Here is a 19,326-nt window from a genome sequence, read left to right on the forward strand (position 1 = left end):
TTTATTATTATTATTATCATCAATATTCAATAGTAATAAATTAATAATAATACATTTCCTTGCAATTATAGCGGCACGCACGCCTTGGCATCATTGGAGCTCCACCGCCATGTCTAGCAATTACAAGTGAGACTTTATTTATTTATTTATTTATTTATTATTATATGGTGCTATTGACTAGTGCTGCTACCTGGCAATATATTAAACCAATAGCCTGCCAGTAACTCTAATTTTACCGGCACTAATTTTACTGGGTGGAGACATAACTAAAACGAAAGCATAGTTGAAAATCACATCATAGCTTTTCTACTCTGTAGTGGCAGTACTCTCCCCGTGCGCAAGTTCACTAACTTTTATTTTTTTCCGAATAACACCAAACATTGACAAAATGGACTCCACTAGTAAACCACACTTTAGTGCATGTTTAGCTGCGGTTTAATTTATTTTTCATCAAATTCTGAATTAATTTTTTAATATTTTTGAATTATTCTGATAGGTCAATGTAAAAAATAAATTTTATAAAAATAAAACAAAAATTATTTTAATATATTTTCAAGTAAAAAACAATCGCTATTAAATTTTCAAACACCCTTAAGAAACTGCAGCCGTTACTCGGCTAATACTTCCAAAAACACATCTGAAATGAAAGATTTCAGGACAAACAACTTTAGGTTGTATTCATTGGGTAGGATAACACGATTAATCACTTGGTTAGGGAAATATAATTAAAAAGATTAAGATATAATAATTTTTTAAGGTTTATTCAAGATCTAAAAAATAATATTTTCGACATGTAATCAATGGATTATTATAATGAATTAAAAATATTATTTTCTATTGATATTCAGTGTCATCGACCAATATTTAACTAAAAAAAATTAATATTACTATCTAATAACTTAAAAACCACGAACCAAAACTAGGTGGATTTTAGAAAACAATACCCAACATTCCAGACATTGAATCTAAGGAAAGGCTTACATGCCTAGAATACTAATAATATTAATTGTTATCGAGGGAGGATAACAAAAAAGGAAATTAAAACTTGTAAAAAAAAGAAAAGGGTTGACTACATACTCTTGATCATATCAACATTTTAATTAAATATTATATTCAAAAGGATAAAGTTGACTTTCTAAATATATTATTGTTCAAAAATTATATAATAAGCCCAATTATATATATTTTCCCATTTTTTAACCATATATTCAAATGTTAGGTGTGGATAAGATTATATATATATATGCATGCATACGCGGGCAATATTATTTTATTTTTATTGCCTACAACCTTCTGCATGAAACATGAAACCTAGAAGACTTGTTCTATTGACGAGTGTAGACTGTAGAGGAAAATCAATCCCATGCACAGCTCAGCTTGTGCAAAAACAAAAACCTTAAAACTAATAACCTTTTATGTTCCAAATAAATTATTCTATATTTTTTAACTTCTGGTTTTTTTTACAGTAATAACAAAGTTCAAGGCCTCTATGCTTGAAAGCATCACATATTAATTAGTTGCAAACTAGTTATCTAGTTGGTGCTTTTGCTTAGGTCAGATAAAAAAAAAATTAATGCAAAAAAAAAAAATCATTACCGGGTAAGAAGAATCATGATTATAAATTCAAAATCTTAAGCACACCATGCCCCCAGTAAATATCATCATTATTAAAATGCTATTTTTTTTAACCATATATATACAAGGTCGGAAATCTAAAAGATAGACATTGAATAAAACATTTTATTTATTTATTTATTTATTTATATGATGACATTTTTTATATACAAAAATAGCAATAATTTAAATTTTATTAAAAAAAAATAATTTTCTAGTATAACTCTTATTAATATCTGTTATCTTTACAAACAAATACTTTTTTGTTGTTTTACATCATTTATTTAATAAAAACCAAAAGCAATCACTCTTAACATAAAAAAAATCTTAGACACTTTAAAATAATAATAAAAAAATATATGTCTAGTTAAAATTTTTTTATCTTATTAAATTGTCTGGATCATACCGACTTAGCTTCTTACTTGGCTTAGGTTTCAAATCAAATTGTGTGGGAATTGAACTAATATGACCTAATCAATTTGGTGCCTCCAACCATAACTTGGTCGACTAGGTTAAAACCAGGTTTTACTATAAAAAAACTCTAGACACCGTTGTTTAAATATTTTTTTTACAAATATTAACATGATGATGTTTTGGATGGACCCGGGTCTTCAGGTGTTGCCTAGCTATTCAGTCGACCAGACCAAAATCGATTTGCTTCTTAAAAAAAAAGCTTAAAACAACATCGATCTAACATTTTCTTTAAAAGAATATTGGGATGATGATATTTTGGATAAATCTAGGTCAAACCAGATTAACCCACTCAATATGGGATTTAGATCATAGCATTTCCATTTTAAAAGGAAAAATAAAAGAAAAAATAAACAAGCCTGCATGCCTAGGTTGATTTCTTTGTTTTTTTTTTTTCATATGAGTGGATAATATGTTATTCATCCTATGTTTTTTTTTAAATAAATAAATAAAGTGACACATCATCTTGAAACCAAGTTTTCAATCACTACAAAGGTGTGGTTGGAAAATTGGGGTGCAACATTTTGGACCCCAAGAACCAATTTTGACATGTTCTTATATGAAAATACTTCAAAAACACTCTACAAGCCTTAATACCCATTTCTAGCCCCAAAAAACCCTAAAATTACTCTAAAAAACAAAAATCAATTGAATTAGGAAAAAACTAAATGGATCCCAATTTACTTTTCCAAAAACATTACCATCATTGATCTTCTAAAAAAGACAAACCCATTAAGAAATACTGTTTTCATTGCCAAAAAATGGCAAAACCAAATATTTTCTCTTTCCTCTACTGTTTTTCGACAACCCTTTCTCTTCTGCCTCAAACTTAAGGACCAATATAAAAGAATTGACAGGGGCCCGTATAAGCAGTGAAGTAAATGGTTAAAGAAAATACAGTTTTGGACTAATATGCATAATTGAAAAATTAAAGGACCAAAAAAGAAATTGAAAAAAATCCCAATGAAATGTTTTTAGAAAAGGCATTGACAACATAATAAAAAAAAGGGGTTGTATATTTGTTTTTATGTCAAATTTAGTCCCTTGAAATTTCAATTTTTGATAAACAACAAAACCAAACCCTATCTTGCCAAATCGAACATTAATTTAACACTATAAAATCTTTTCAACACCCTGAGAATCTTATAGGAAGCAATTCAAAATAAATTATGAGCGCAAAACCCCATTTAACCATATTTGTAAGGACAATTGAAAAATAATAACTAGAAAAAAAACAGAAAAATATTGTGTGAAATGACATGTTGCAGGCGAAAACATAAATACGTTAACAACAAGCATAAAGACTGAGTTTGGTCGAGAATAGGGTTAGAACACGAGCACCCTAAGTTGTTTTATTTCTAAAATAAAAGCTTAATGTATTATGCTTCTTTAAGAGGTTTACATCTTCTTAAATAAGTCCAAAACTGACCTATATTAGGTAATAATATCAGAATCCCTAAACAAAAAGAAAAATAATAAAAAATCAAAAGTTATGACCTTTTATTGTCACTATATTAATTTAGAGCGACTAGACCTCCTTTTAGGCCTAACTTTGTCCCACTAGTACATAAAAGACGTCAAGTGATGCATATTAAAGACATAGAAGTCTTCAAATGGCTAGGAAGGCGAAGTATACATGCGTTGTCATTTGTCTTCAACAACACCTCGTGAAAACCTATCTTACTTTCCTTCAGCTTCTTGTGCTCTCCCACTAAATACGTGTCATGAATGAGCATTGCCTACATAAGATCACCCACCTCAAACACCACTCTTCGGCAATGAGCATCAGCTAAAGCCTTATACTTGGAATTGTTGTATGCAATCGTTTTCCTAACTTGCTCATGAATTTCCTACGAGTAGTCTAGCATACCTTCAACTTGAAAGCTCAATCATTCAATATGAAAGGAACGGGTGCTAGCTCAAGCACTCTAGAAAGGTTCTTCTCGTAAACTATCTCGAATTAACTTAGTTGGGTGATTCGATTCTAGGACTTGTTATAAATAAATTTTGCTAACGTCAAGGTCATATCCTACTATTTTGGGCTTATCTTCCACCAAACTTCACAATAAGTTTTTGAGGCTACAATTAACCTTCATTGTCTAAAGATGATAAAAACTGTTAAAGTTCAAATAGATGTCTAGCGTTCTCCACAAACTCTTTCAGAAGTTAATCATAAACTTGAGATCTTTTTATGATAAAATAGACTTAGGGATGCCATGCAAGCGAACCACCTAGTTAAAGTAAATGTGGGCTATACGAGAAGCATCCATGGTCTTCCAACATGCTATAAAATGGATCATCTTCGAGAACATGTCCACAATAACAAAAATAGAATCCATGGCTTGTTAGGCACGGGGTAAGCCCAACACAAAGTCAATGCTAACATCCAGCCACAAAGCATCACAATTAGTAACAGGGTGTACATCATCACATTCCATAAGAAGTTCTTGGATTTTTGACAATCAATACATCTTTTCACAAAACTAGATGCTTAGCCTTACAACTTACATAAATAGTAATATGATGATGTTAGGGCCAATGTATTGTCCATGTCAAGGGAATTGGCAATACATTTAATGACAAATTTGACAATTACCTTCTATATTTGTAAATATTTTAGTCTTTGCTTTTTTAGGATACTAGTTGTATGTTAGTTGTTAGGAAAATATGTATATGATAGGTTAGATATTTTATAGGAGCTAAAGTTTAGCTTGGAATTATATTCAAGATAAATAATGATTCTCTAAAGAAGGAACACAACTTTTCTTGCTCAAAGTTTTCTAAGTTTGTCAATCACACCTAAAGTGTCCCTCACAGTGCAACTCAGGGATGATATATTCCCATAAGGAGCAATTCAAAATATATAATTGCAAATCACAAAATAAATATCCATTCACATGCACTCAATTATCTCACTTACCTCCATCCATCAATTTTGCATAAATATCCATCGATATCTCCTTGGCACACTTTGTCGTGGCTTATTTTTCCCTACTGGTTCTTTACTTTAGCTCTACACCTACAATGAAACTAATTAGGCTAATTGCTCAGATATTAGGAAATCTACTACTAGTTGGTGTATGTTTTTTGGAAATGCAAGAAACATGATTGTCTCCAAGTCATCTACTGAGATCTAGTATCGTGCCATGTCTGCTACTTACTTTAAGATCATTTGGCTTTATGGTCTTCTCACATAACTTGGTTTTTTTTTTTGTTCAACCTACACACCAGCATATTAACAACATTAGTTCCATCCGAACTATTATCAATCATGTCTACCATGAACGCATGAAACACATAAAGGTTGATTGTCACTCCATACAGAAGACCTTTGCCCATCAGGTTATTACCCTCCCGCATATCACTACTACTCTCTAGATTTCGGATATCTTCACAAGATTCATAACTTGTTAGCGCCATCATTTTCTTGTTAGAAAATTGATGCTCGTGGACTTACCAACATCAATTTGAGAGGGGATGTCAAAGGAATTTGTTGTCTATTTAAAGAAAGATTTGACAATTACCTTTTATATTTGTAGATATCTTATTCTTTCCTTTGTTAGGATACTAGTTGTAGGCTAGTTGTTAGGAAAGTATGTATATGGTAGGTTAGCTATTTTATAGGAGCTAAGTTTAACTTGTAATCTTATTCAAGATAAATATCGATTCTCCATAAAGGGAACACAACTTAACATGTTTACATCCATCCATCCATAAATATTGAAATACATATCCATTCACAAGCACTAAACTATCTCGCTTACATTCATCCATCAATTCTGCATAAATTTGTTTGAATGAAGAATCACCTAAATATAGTTCTCGAAAAGCATCAAATCCTGTCACTTGTGTACACATAGTAATGAGTTAAGCAACTCATCCACTGAGCGTGCCAACCATTTTGTTTAGGCTACCCAATTAGTGTTTTAATGAAAAAATAAACTTCTGCAGAAATAACACTCGCTTTGCAGGCCTACTACCAAGTTTATATTGCCTATTTATATATTTAAAAGCTTCATGATCTATGATGATAATAAATTCCTTATGTATAAGGTAACAATGCCAGTGTCTTAGGGTTTAGACAATAGTCTAAAATTTCAGATCATTTATGAAGTAGTTTTTTTTAATTAGATAACTTCTCACTGAAAAAGAAAATTAGTCGTTCATCCTGGTCAATAACTCTTTATTTATCTTAAATGCATCACAATTTACCTCAAATAACTTGTAGAATTCAGGCAATGCCAATACATGAATCATCTTTTACTAGGAGTGAACATTTTCAGTTTAGTCTGGTTTTGGGCCAAAATAAATAACCAAACAAATTATTTTTTTTCAAGTTTTTGAATGGGAACTAAACCAAAAACTAGTTCAAACCGACCATGTTCGGTTTGGTTTGTTTTTTTTCCCTTCCAAACCAGTTTAAATCGGTCCGTGTTATTTCTATTTTCATATTTTGTGCCTATTTTCTAAGAAATCTTGGCTTTCTCAACAAGCTAAACCGGTTAGGCATACATAATATCTAGAAATCCAACCCCAATTTTCTTTTTGTTAGATCCTTGCCCAAAAAGTAAACTTTGTGCAAAAGATACACAAAACAAAAGGAAAGAAAAGAAGTGATTTGACTGGAAAAAAAAGGAAGATCAAAAGATATCAATTATTCAAATGTAAAATCAGAATAAGAGAAAACCAATTACAAATAGTTTACATAGATCCACACCATCTATCTATTGAGTGTGTGGTGTTTTATACTCGATCTCTTCAATAAATAACCAAACTCGATGCCCAATTGTTGTCCTCACAAGACCAACATCAAGAAAAGCACAAAAAAATCTTTTACTGGTTTGACATAATAATCTTCTTCAGTTATATGGGTATGAAAAAATATATAACAATTACAAGTTTATGCGAGAAATAGAAAGAAAAGGGATAAAAAGATTAAAAGCAAAAGTAAAAGTATGGAGGCGTGTGTCTTTGATAAGAGAACTAAAATAATTAAAATAAAAAATGAAAAAAGGTGTGTCTTTGATAGGAGGACAGAGAAGCATGGAGCAACAGGAGCTTAACAATTCCTAACAATTGTAGGATGTGGAGTATAGAGGAAATCAGAGAGACGCATAGAGCAAAAAGAGGTGGTGACTGATTGTCTTTAGAGAATGCTACTTTAGGTTTAGGGTTTCAAAAAAATATCTTATTTATTCTTGTGTTTTTAAGTGTTGGTCTGGTTGAATCGGTTCGATTCAATCGATTTCAGACTTTGAAAATCAAAACGGAACCAAATCGAAATTTTTTATGATTCTTTAATCGGTTAATTCGTTTTTTTTATTTGGTTTATTTAGTTGTTTTTTTACTTTAATTTTTTTGATTTAATTAGTTGATAGATTTTTTTGTTCACCCCTATGCTTTACTTGAGTAACTGAAAGGTAGCTTCTGCTTCCATCAATGAACTAAATTTCAAATGAATCAAAACATCACACTCATCAGTTTCTTTACCATCGCGCGCCACTACCTAAATTCCAATGCGTGCAATTTCTCTCATGCGCGCCTTCCTGACTTGTTTAGAATTGTCTTTTATTTCAAGGTTTGTTTCCATACGCGTCATAGTTGCGTAGAGTTTGCGCCAATAAATATAGCCATCATGCCAGAGATCTTTAGAAATCTGATTGGTTGTCAAATAAACTTTATAGCATGCTTAGAGAGTCAAATATACTAAACTTACGGGAACATTTCTTACAAGTTTCTCTCTCATAACATGTTCCTTTCAATGAGGTTTTTTCTTCATTTGAATGCTATTGGAAAGCTTACGTCCTCAAATTGGAAATCGCCTCTACTCGTGTCACTTTCCTCGATAGTTGCCATAAGATCGATCTTGCTTTTGTAGATCCCCGTCTTTATGGAATTTTTCTTGCACAAACACAAGGCAGTTTCTACTCTGCAATTTAACAAGGGGGGTACTGTGACGAGAAATATCATGCAGTTACCTTCGCATTGTCTAAGTGTTTAACAGCTTCCTCTTGTGAAGAAAAATTCATGAATAACTGAATACAGCACAGTCCAGCAACGTCATGATCATCCTTCTTGATTTACCTGAACCAATGAGTGAACCAAAGTGAACCACAGGCCTGTTTGAAAGGTGATTGAATCAAAATCATAAAGTCAACAATATATCACCAAACCCTTGAAATAGTCCAAAGCTATGGCATAGTACGTACTGCTGGCTCGAATTTCTCCCCGGTGCATCAATATGCTGATGCGAAGTTGACAATATGGCAAAGAAATTAAGGGTTTCTACTTTCGAAAGGAGTGAAGCCTCCTCCTGTTTCTCCAACTGGGCCACCACTTTTTTTTCATGTTCTGTTTTTCAGGTGCTATATATCACTTTCTGAAGGTACTTTCATGTCAGGTTTAGGTTACCTCATGTTCTCTTACTGAGCAACTGTTTTTGTCAACGACAATAATGAGAAAGAAAAAAAAATCTGACAGCATGAACAGAGATGTTGAAATGTAGAATCATGTTGAAAACTAAGATTCATATCTGAGTGGAAAGAATAAACATATTTCATATACAAGAAAGGTAACTGTGGTAAAAGATCATGCCTTCCAGATATATCCCGATGCCCGAGAAGTTCTTTTTATCTTAAAAAAAATCTGACAGCATGAACAGAGAGACGTTGAAATGTAGAATCATGTTGAAAACTAAGATTAACATCTGAGTGGAAAGAATAAACATATTTCATGTGGTGAAAGATCATGCCCTCCAGATATAATCCGATGCCCGAGAAGTTCTTCTTATCTTTTTTTGAAAAAGAAGAGAGAAGCGAGCATGAAAAAGAGAGTTCCATTTACCTGAAACTGGTGTGGATAATTGAAATGCTTATGAGTTTCAAGATAGGAGCAAATACGTGCAAGGGCTGCAGCAGTATGCTGGTTTACTGCTACATCCTGTTGTTCTGTAGACGCTACTCTTGTCGATATCACTTCTTCAGGAACATTCTGCAAAAACATCTTTTTAGCGTAAAGAAGATAAAAAACAAGAAAAAAAGTTCAAGAAAAAGCTGTCATGTGATGACTCACCAGATATTATTTGATCACTATTAAATTAATTAGTTAAAAATTCACATGTTTCTGGCAAGACCGCCATTAATTACAGATATTTCTAGTCTTCCTTAATGCATGCATGTCAGTGTCAGTGGTTTTTTCCCAGAGAAATTTTAAAATACTTTATTGGAGTAATTATTCTGCAACTGACAAGGAAAGTCAAGTTTTTTAGCAGAAGAAAGATTAAATTTCCTTAAGATTTCAGTTTCTTTCGGATTACGATTTTAAAATACATGCATGCCCCCATTTTATATATTTCCTTTTCTGTTCTTTGTTTGGGTCTGTTGTCAAGGCCAATGGTGGATATATTTGTATTTATATCATCATAATAAATATGGATTAGCTAGTTTGTGTGTGTGATCCAGAAAGGTGTAGAGTGCTGCCGACAGAAAAAACTACTGTAAACTTTATTCCCAGATGAGTAAAAGATCTCTGCAACCCTATGGGCGTCGGCGAATTTGCCGAGCCACATAAATTATGTGCTGTGCGTGCTTGATTTCTATTTTCTTATGGTCTTCTACCTAATCATTCCAATCCTAATAAAAATCCACAGAGAAAAAAAGATGATGACAGTTGCAGCAAGACAAGTGCATTGCTGTTCTTTAACACTGAAGTAGCATAATTGTCTGCTGAGGAATACGGTATAAATTATATTTTTTTATGTTTTTAAATAATTTTAATAAGCTAATATTAAAAATAATTTTAAAAAAAACTAATACAAACAACCTAAAGCCCAGCTCGCGAAAGTTTCAAAAGCCCTTAATATGAATTCAATGGCGATCACTGTGTTTTTTTATTGTTTTTAAAATTGTTTTTTTGTTTAAAAGTATATTTTTTATTTTTTAAAATATATTTTTGATATTAGCATATCAAAATATCTGAAAACATTAAAAAAATATTAATTTAAAATAAAAAATATATATTTTTTTAATTTTTTAAAAATAATTTTAAAATACAAAAATAAACAGGCAGACTAAAAAACAAAACTTGCACAGCTGCCCCGGGAGAAAATTGTCAATACCTGAAGACCTTAAAATAAATTTACTTTCTAATAAAAGAAGAAGAAGAAGAAGGCCTCAAGCTAGAATTTAGAAAGCACAAAAGAAAAAACAATCACAAATAAAGCATCTTTGATGGCCTTGACTTTAGCTTTGTACAGATATTCTCTCCCTGCATTGCCCGTAACATTAAGCTCCAAGTAGACAAGAAGGGAATGGCTCTCCAGGCCATCTCAAGTATAGAGCCCCGTAATCTAAAGGTAGTGTTTGTTGTTACGTATAGAAAGATTAAATTGAAGAAAAAATTAATTTAATAAAAAATTAGAAAAGAAATTACCGAGAGAGTGAAGACCACGTTTAAAAAATTAAAATTCTTAATTAAATAATAAAATTAAAAATAATTGAAGTTTACAGAAGAAGAGGCAAGAAAAAAATGAAGAAAAAAAAGAATCATTACCAAATTAAAAAAAAAAAAACATCTAGATTTAACGATGCAATTAAAAAATAAACACTTAAAAAATAGCTAAGGATACTCAAAAGAATAAGGATTGATACTCAAATATACTCAACTAAAAGGATTTTCCTAAAATTCTAAATGTCAAATGCAAATTTCGAGGGAAAAGAGAGAAAAGAGAAAGAAAAAAAGAAATTTCGACCAAACCCAACACACTTCGCCTATAAAAAAGAGGAATGAGAAATTGGAAACAAATTTATAACGTCAGATGACGCCGAAGCACTGCGGCGTCTTCTCACATTCCTGATTGTTTTTCTTAATATTTTTTTAATTATTATAAAAGCTAATTTATCCCTCTACCAATCTTATTATAACTAAACCCCTCTTGAAAATATAAAATTGCCCCCAACAAAAGCTTGAATTAATTTTGAAATAAATGTTATTTTAGTAAAATTGTTATGCTAAAAAGTGTGAAATCTAAAAAAAGCCCTTGTAAACTAATTATTTGATTTTATTTGCTTTTAAGGGTAATGAAAATATTTTATTGTTTTAAAAAATAGAAAAAGATATTTATATCTCAAACAAAACAAAAATAACAAATAGATCACATGGAAAAAACCATTTTACTTCTATATTAATCTTATTAAATCATTCGATATGAAATATCAATTCATTACTATATTTTATAATAAATTCTTTTTAGGGCTACAATGAATTTCCCATCCCTTAACATATTTTTAGTAAATATATAAGTGCAATAAATTAAGTAGTTTACAAGGACAAAAAAAACAATTATGTCCACAATAAATATTGTTTTGATTTGTCTGCGTGTTAAAAAAACCACTCGCAGCAAATTATTATTGTTGGTTAATTACAAAATAAAAATGCTTAGAGATTTCCATGCCTGAAACTATTAATGTAATATTCTCTTCTATTATATAAATATAATTAGTTTACAAACTTGTGCTCCATTGCGTGTAGAGTAAAATTTTTTTTAATACAACAAAAAATATATAGGTTATAGATAACTATATGATATTATTAATAAACATGATTTAATATATCAATTGTAAAATCTTTTCATATAACTCGTTGTTTAGTCCAAATTTAAAATTAACTTATATAAGAGTTGTGCTAATATAATTCAGTCGACTTGATAGATTCCATGCAATGTGAAAGACTTGTAAAAAATTTAAGGATGAAATTAATAGAAACAAATCATTTGATCCGACTCCTTATCTATTTTGAGTTTAAAATTAAACCGTGTAATAATTATCACAATGTGATCCAATCGACTTGATGAATTTAAAGGTAACATGAATGATCGCTAAGAAAAACCAAGGATGAAATTGGTAGAAATAAACCTTTTGATCCGACTCTTTACCTATCTTGAGTTTAAAATTAAACTGTGTTAAAGTTGTCCCAACATGATCTAATTAATTTGATGAATTTAAAGATAACATGAATGATTATTAAAAAAAATGAAGGATAAAGTTGATAAAAAAAATAAAAATAAAAAAAGGGCTAAATTGGAAAAAAGATAGGGAAAACAATGAAGTTACCCAAATAATGTAATTGATTTAATGAATGTGATTAAAAGACTCTTTTATTTACAAAAGATGAGAAGATATTGAATTTCAATAATATCTTTTTAATAAAGGTCTAGAATTGATTAAAAATGATTCGAAATACTGAATTGTATATTTAATATATATAAATATGCATATATTATATTTTTCTTATTATATATATAACAAACAAAGGCGGTATAAAAGCAAATGTCCAAAACGATTGCGTTTAGCTGCAAAACAACAAAAAACGCTGCGCCTAACAAAAAGGGGGTCCTCCTAGTCCAAAAAGAGATGGCCTGAAATTAACTAATCAATAACCCTAGAAAAGGTAAAGTAACCCAACCACGATCCTTACAGTTAACAGGTCAGGCCAGTAAAATTCATTTAGGCGGGAAACAAATCCCCAAAATTTTACCCCCTTCCCATCTCCTCTCTCCGCCAATCCCCTCTCCATCTCACTCTCTCTGCAAAATGATCCATGGCGAGAAGGCAAAAGACGTTGTCGTTTTGAACGACGATCCCTATTTTGAATCGGAAATCGACAAGATTCGTGGCCGCTGGGAACTCGCTTCGATTCTTAATTTTTTGAGCGTAAAATCAACAATCCTTCTTCTTCTTCTTCTTTTGAAAAAACCTCTTTTTTAAATAAATTCGTGTATACATTTTATTTAAAGATTTGAAATTGGGGTTTTCTTTACAGATATTTGAGCCAGTTCTTGGGGTTGATTTGAAGTTAACAGCAGAGGAGATTGAGAGTGGTCTTGTTAAGCCTAATAAATCACTTGCTCAGCTTCACGTTAAGCTATTAAAGGTTCTTTTTTTCCCCCAATTTTTATTTATCTATGCTTGCTTTGATTTTTTTTATGAATGCAGTTATTATTATATATAAAACAACTGTAAGGCTGCTTTCATTAAAAATAAAATAACTGAAGTAATTATCTTGGGTTAGAAATTCTTATAATGATGTATATTTTAAGAAATAGGTGGAAATCAAAGACACGGATCGCGACAAGAGATAACCACAGCTCTTGCTTTGTGGAACCTGCATGTGGGGGCTCACAAATTTGATGGCTATGATTATTTTTTCTCTCCTGTCGAAAGTGTGTTTTTCATGCGTTGTTATTTTTGGTTTAAATGATGTGTGTTGTGTTTTCTTGTATTACTGGATTTGATGCATCGAGGAAGCTGTACTGATTTTTAGAGTTGAAAATCATGCGTATGGATGTTATGAAAGGTAATTGATTCATATAAGATGCTGTAGAAAGCGAGAGAATAATGCTATATGACATGAAAGTAGTCACATGGAACCAATCCTACTTGAACGGATGCAGCGCCATTGGATGCGTGGGACACACCTTTGGGTCCCAGCGGAGACCAAAAATCCAATGGCTATGGACCTTCTGCGAAGGGATCAGTGTCGTTAGTTTATGTGTATAACACTTTGCAAAGCGAGAAGGAATAGCTTTGCCCTCATGTAGTTCGTGTTCAATGTTCTTCAATTTCCTTGGAAATTTTTCGAAGTGGATAATATCTTTATAAGTTTTTATGAATGTGGAATTTTCAACAGGGGATACCACCTGTGAGTAACAAACTGAAAGCATCTGATGCATGGGTGACTGCACTTTGTAAGAAACTAGCCACGTGGTGGCCATGGGTAAGCAACTTTCAACTTTCAACTTTCAACTTTCAACTGTGTAGTGAGGATTTTCATAGAATTTGAAATTTGCACTGCTTATTACAGGTTGCTGAAGGTGAGTTACCACTGAAGGAAGCCAAAGGGTAAAACCACCAATAATTTGTCTCATGCCATTTCCTAAAAGATAAGTTTTCATTTTTCATTTAGACCAACTCAGATCATGATGGTTTGTTGCTACTGTGGCATGTGCAGAGAGGAGATATCTGAATACAAGGAACTAGATCCAACTAATAGATTGCTGATTTTGAAAGCACTCTGTGAAATCAGAGCTGAAGTAATATGCCTTGCCTTTCTGATTCAACATTTTTCTCACATGTCGGAAGTTCTTTATCTTGTTTTTAACTGGATGATGTTCTAGATAATTGTATTTCTGATTGGTACTTTTGCATTCATTTGTTTTTCAGAGTATTTTTATTTTGTGCATGCTTAGTTTGTTTAAGGCTTAGTGATCATGTGTATTTGGGGAAAATCACGTTCTCTATCTGGGTGGATATATTTAAGATGAATGCGATGTTGTAGTTTTTCTGTGTTTCCTTGTTAATTTGGTGTAACCCATTCACCCTGTTTACAGCAAGATGATATTGCATCATATGTTAATACTTCCTTGAAAGATGGAACTGAAATTTCTTATTTCCGGAAAGATAAGGTTGGGGGAGATGGAACTGCAATCTCTTACTGGTAATTCTTGTGCATGCTCTGAATTTCATTTAATTTGCTGTGCGAGTGTTGATAATATTAATTGTATGTACAGGTATGATGGAAGTTCTACCATTGGCCATAGATTATACAAGGAAGTAAACATGACCAGGGCTAATATTAGAATGAAGGGTAAAGCATCAAAAAATCTGCCAGCTACCTGCTTGCAATGGGAAATACTTGCAACCAATCTCGAGGGATTTCAGAAAGTTGTGGTAAGTTTAGCATTCTTCTTATTCAACTGCTGGAAATTTTAGTTACTTTGTTTCTTGCTGGTAATGGCAGAATGAACTCTCTTCTAGCAAAGTTGTGGCAGATGTTGCAGCTGGCAAGACTATTGAAACTGATGTCCTGCCTATTATTCAAAAATTTCAGAAGGTATGCTTATGTATTTCTTTTATAATCATGTCTTAATAGTGTGGGTGTTGTCACACTTTTATCACGTGCTAGTTTATTAATCTTTCATGTTGATGATAAGTAATCTGTTCATTGTCACTGTATGCAATAGAAGAAAGATAGGGCCCTCAAACAAAAAGAAAGGCAAGAAGAGCTCCTGAACAGTTTTAGATCCTACACTGCTGGGATTACTCGTTCCTGCCGCAGTCGCAGACCTATCAGTTATACATTTGGTATGATGTGTATCTCATCTGTATTCATTCCATGGCCTGCTTGTGGGGCATATAATCAATATTTGTTGGTGTTTTTGCTTCATTTTCATTGTCTTGCTGAATGACATCAAATATCAAATAATCATACAGACCAACAGAACATTTTTGGAATTATAACTGCCTCCCTGTGGTCAAGTGCGTTACTGAACTTCTATGGGATCTCAAATTCTGAATAAGATGGAGAAAAAAGTCATGCACTAAATGTCACGAGCTAACCGATATTTTTCTTTGTTTTTTTTGTTTCAATTTACCATAGTTTCTTGCTTGTTTCAAACATTTTCTTGATCTATGAACCTTGGTTGTACTTGAGCATTACTTACAATTAACCTTTTGATTTGGGATCCAATATGCAGATGATTATGACCGTGCGATTGATGAGGCTATAAAAATAACAAAGTAAGAGTTGGCTGTTATCCCTATATGAAATATACTTTTGTTGTTGTTGCTTCGTGAACTGCATTTCTATATTCTGAATGTACCAACAAAATTCTTTGCTAATGCTGTTCTGAAGTTCTTTAATACCTTGAATGCAATATGTCCCTCTTATTGAGAATACAATACATAACCTTTTCTAGTTGCTTCAATTTATTATCCAGGAAAAGGAACACTATTGAAGAGGAGAGCAATGACAGGAAACATGTTAAGCAGGGAATTGCTTCTGATGGGGGTTCAAACATGGGCATAAATTCAACAGAAAGTCTTGGTGAAAAGGGTGATTCAGACATGAGTGCAGACTCCAAAGGTAATATTGAAAAGGGAAACTTCTCGGATAGTGAAGAAAGTGGCAAGCTTGATGAAGCAGGTAATGATGATGATGACAGCGATGATGATTATGATGACAAAATGGATTATGATAATGGGAATAGATCTGGCAAATCTGATGAAGAAAATGAAACTTTTGGTGGCAAGAACATTGCTCGGAAGTTTGGTTCTCGTTGGAGTTCAAGACTTGCTGGAGTTGCAAGCCATCCTGTTGTGGAAGCTGGAAACTTTGGCACAAAGAATAGGTTGAGGCAAAGACCCATGCGTAACTCTGCCCTGGACTCTATTAATGTGCTTGATTCAGATGATGAAACTTCGTCAAAACATACCAACAGCGAGATATCTGGACATGAAGATTTGTCTCCAGTATGTAATTCAGAAGGGGTGAGTGACAGTTTGTAAACCAGTTTGTGCAAGTGATTAACCTTGAGAATTTTGCTGGGAGGAGATATCGTTGCAGAAACATATCTTGAAGGCAGTGCATGTTAACAGCAAGTTTTGAAAATGTGCCAATCCCTGTATTCCGTCTAGGAATCCGAACTCTAATCTGCACCCCCTGCCCTGTGCTTTCTGAGATCCTGTTTTGTTAGGATTTATAGAGAGAGAGATGTCCTGTACAGAGTTGTAAAGCTACCACTAAGTAGGCACCGACGGATTTACATCTTTTGTTTACTCTGTTTAAATGGAATTCCTCCCTAGCATGGAAGAATCATATGTATAATTAATTTATTAACGGCTTGTAAAAGAGGTTGTCAGATAATTGGAAACATGGGATTTCGCTAATTTCCGGGCTTCAAACTGATACAATCATCGCGAGGCTCTTTTTGACAGGGTACAACGTATCTTGAACCCACTCATTCCGCTCCTCGTAGAGATAGTTTTACTCTTTGCAGTAAGGTAAATTGGTTCTTAATTGCGTTATGGAAGGAAAGCTTACCTCCATTGTATGGCTACAAGGTCAAAATGACCTTCCAATGAACCTAAAAATTCCTCACTGCAAAGAGTTATGGTTATTAATTTCAGAACTCGCGAGAGTAGTTAAGGTGATGCAAACTGTCAGAATAATGTTAATCAACAAAAGAAAAGAAAAAGGAATAAATTTAAATTTTACTCAGGCAATGTACATACTCAGGCAATGTACATGATGCATTAGAAGTTTCCAAGAGAAGAATACAGTATCAAATATCTGCTTTAAGTTCAAATAAAATCTTGAAACGATAGCAATAATCTTCTCCTCCCAGCATTCTGCATGCACCATTGAGCCAGCCTGCACTGTTTTTGTCTTTACTTTTTTCAAATCCTGGCTGACGTCTGTCAGATTAAAGCCCGAAAATGTGTTCCCAAGTGGAAAACAGAGGTCTGGATTAAGAGTGCTTAAAACTAACGTATGGATCAGAAAGTTCATGGGATTTCTGTCCACAATCTTATTATTAGTCTCCTTAGATTAGGCAATCCTTTGAGGAAAGAGGCTATGATTGGAACTTGGTCTGCATATGAACCATCGATTAGCAGAATCAAGTGGTGTAGCTTCTTGAAAACCATTGAAAAGTCTTTTTGCGTAAAGAAAATCTGCGGCAACAAAAAGCCAAAGGTCATCGAAAAAAACAAAACAAACAGAAACGGGAACGAATGATATCAGGAAGAACCTCAATACGCAAGTGTTTATCCTCAAGAATCTGGCTTCACTTAGACATTGAAGGAACCTAGCAGCACAATATATTAAACTCTTCAAATGCTTGCGCCGACGAGCAGATTCCTCGCTTTCATGCTGACAAGTATGGTTTATTATTAGAAACTTGCCTTCACTAGTGACAGCATGCCTGGATTCAAATAACTAAAATCTACAGGATCTCCAGCCCACCATAAGTCTTTGACTTTGGGAGCAGAAATTGCCGAAGGAAGTTCATATGAACATGGATCTGACGAGCTTATATTCCATGTCTCAAGGTTTTCAGCCATAATAATAACTCGTCTGCAGGGAAATTTTATCTTCTTGTCTCTTCTTTCCCACTCTCTTTCCGTCTCTTCTTCCCGCTAAAATGATCAAAACCCAAATCCAATTCGCAATCAACTACGATAATTCAAATCTAAGTTCTGTTCTCCTATCCATACAGCGGAAAACTCAATTTTCTTTTAAGGACATGTAGAGAGAAAGTTACCAAATAAACATAGCATTCATAGACTTGAAAGAGAATAAGCTCAATGGCTACAGTTTCTTCTCTCCCTGTGCCTTCTCTACTTTCTCCATGATCTCTAGAGAGAGAAAGATTAAATCTTGATACAGAAATCTGGATCAGAGAGCAATGGAAGTGTGAATTCACAGAGAAAGTTAGGGAATTTAGGGGAACAAAACAAGGGTGTTTAAGGAACAAGGAAACAGTTTGCAGAGGGAATTGTATCTGTCTGGACATAGAACAGCAGCAGTTCATGTAGTTTAATGTATCTGTCTGTGCCTTCTCTACTTTCTCCATGATCTAATGTAAAACTACTTTGGTGGAGCGTTTTGGATATGAAACTGAACATTTGAAACGGTTAATTCCACCACTAACATTTAATAAGGAATTAATGGCAAAATAAATATAAGAATACTTGTAAATTTTTTTGTATTTTAAATAAGGAGGAGATTAGTTAAGATTCTTAATTCAATTAAATTTTATATGATTGAATTTAATTCTATAATTTAATATTTTATTTTAAAATTAAAAATTATGATAGATTATTATTTCAATTCAAATAATGAAATTAAATTGAATTCTATATATAATTTGATTCTAAACAGGCCATTAGTTAATAATTATGTATTTCATGTCTAAGTTACAACTGCATGAAAAAAAAACATATAAATATAAATAATGACTATTTCTATGTTAATATGATGCTTCACAATCAGAACATATGTAATTAAATTGGTAAATTAACATATTGCACTAAAATTCTTCATGAAATAAAAATAAATCTCTGAATTAATTAAATCTCATAAAACTAATCGTGTCCCAAAATTTGTATATATATAAAAAAACTATGTTAAGAGAATCCTAATCTATAAACACAAAATATTTTTAATTCTAAAATAAAAAATTACTTGAACTCTATTCTAGTTCTAATTTTTCCCTAAAAAGCATTATATCATATAATAAAATAGCATATTTGTAGATTGAGGCATTATTTTTTAAAAGTGAATTTTAACCTGTTTTTTATTAAAATTTAATTTTTTTTAAATTAATTTTAGTATTTTTGGATTGTTTTGATGTGTTGATGTCAAAAATAAATTTTAAAAAATACAAAAAAAATATTTAAATAT

The 19,326-nt window shown here is 32.3% G+C and overlaps 1 protein-coding gene across 2 annotated transcripts; it reads left to right on the forward strand.

The window, feature by feature from the left end:
• The first annotated feature begins 12,492 nt into the window (after positions 1 to 12,492).
• LOC7462954 (DDT domain-containing protein DDR4) lies at positions 12,493 to 16,808 on the forward strand. 2 transcript variants are annotated; one of them, XM_024589854.2, is made up of 11 exons: positions 12,493 to 12,794; positions 12,904 to 13,014; positions 13,771 to 13,857; positions 13,945 to 13,982; positions 14,092 to 14,173; positions 14,471 to 14,577; positions 14,651 to 14,810; positions 14,881 to 14,973; positions 15,104 to 15,224; positions 15,617 to 15,659; positions 15,839 to 16,808. In XM_024589854.2, the coding sequence occupies exons 1-11, from the start codon at positions 12,675 to 12,677 to the stop codon at positions 16,425 to 16,427; spliced, it is 1,551 nt and encodes a 516-aa protein (XP_024445622.1). In that variant the 5' UTR covers positions 12,493 to 12,674; the 3' UTR covers positions 16,428 to 16,808. The 2 variants fall into 2 exon arrangements, with proteins under 2 accessions (XP_024445622.1, XP_002324827.3); XM_002324791.4 differs by having other exon boundaries at positions 15,860 to 16,808.
• Positions 16,809 to 19,326: the final 2,518 nt, after the last annotated feature.

The sequence above is a fragment of the Populus trichocarpa genome, chromosome 18 (assembly GCF_000002775.5).
Source record: "Populus trichocarpa isolate Nisqually-1 chromosome 18, P.trichocarpa_v4.1, whole genome shotgun sequence".
Taxonomy (NCBI): Eukaryota; Viridiplantae; Streptophyta; class Magnoliopsida; order Malpighiales; family Salicaceae; genus Populus; species Populus trichocarpa.

Coding starts and splice junctions, on each gene's coding strand:
- LOC7462954 (XM_024589854.2), top strand. CDS start 12,675: ATGATCCATGGCGAGAAGGCAAAAGACGTTGTCGTTTTGAACGACGAT. Junction 14,174..14,470: donor TCTGTGAAATCAGAGCTGAA/GTAATATGCCTT, acceptor CCCTGTTTACAG/CAAGATGATATTGCATCATA. Junction 15,225..15,616: donor ACCTATCAGTTATACATTTG/GTATGATGTGTA, acceptor TCCAATATGCAG/ATGATTATGACCGTGCGATT.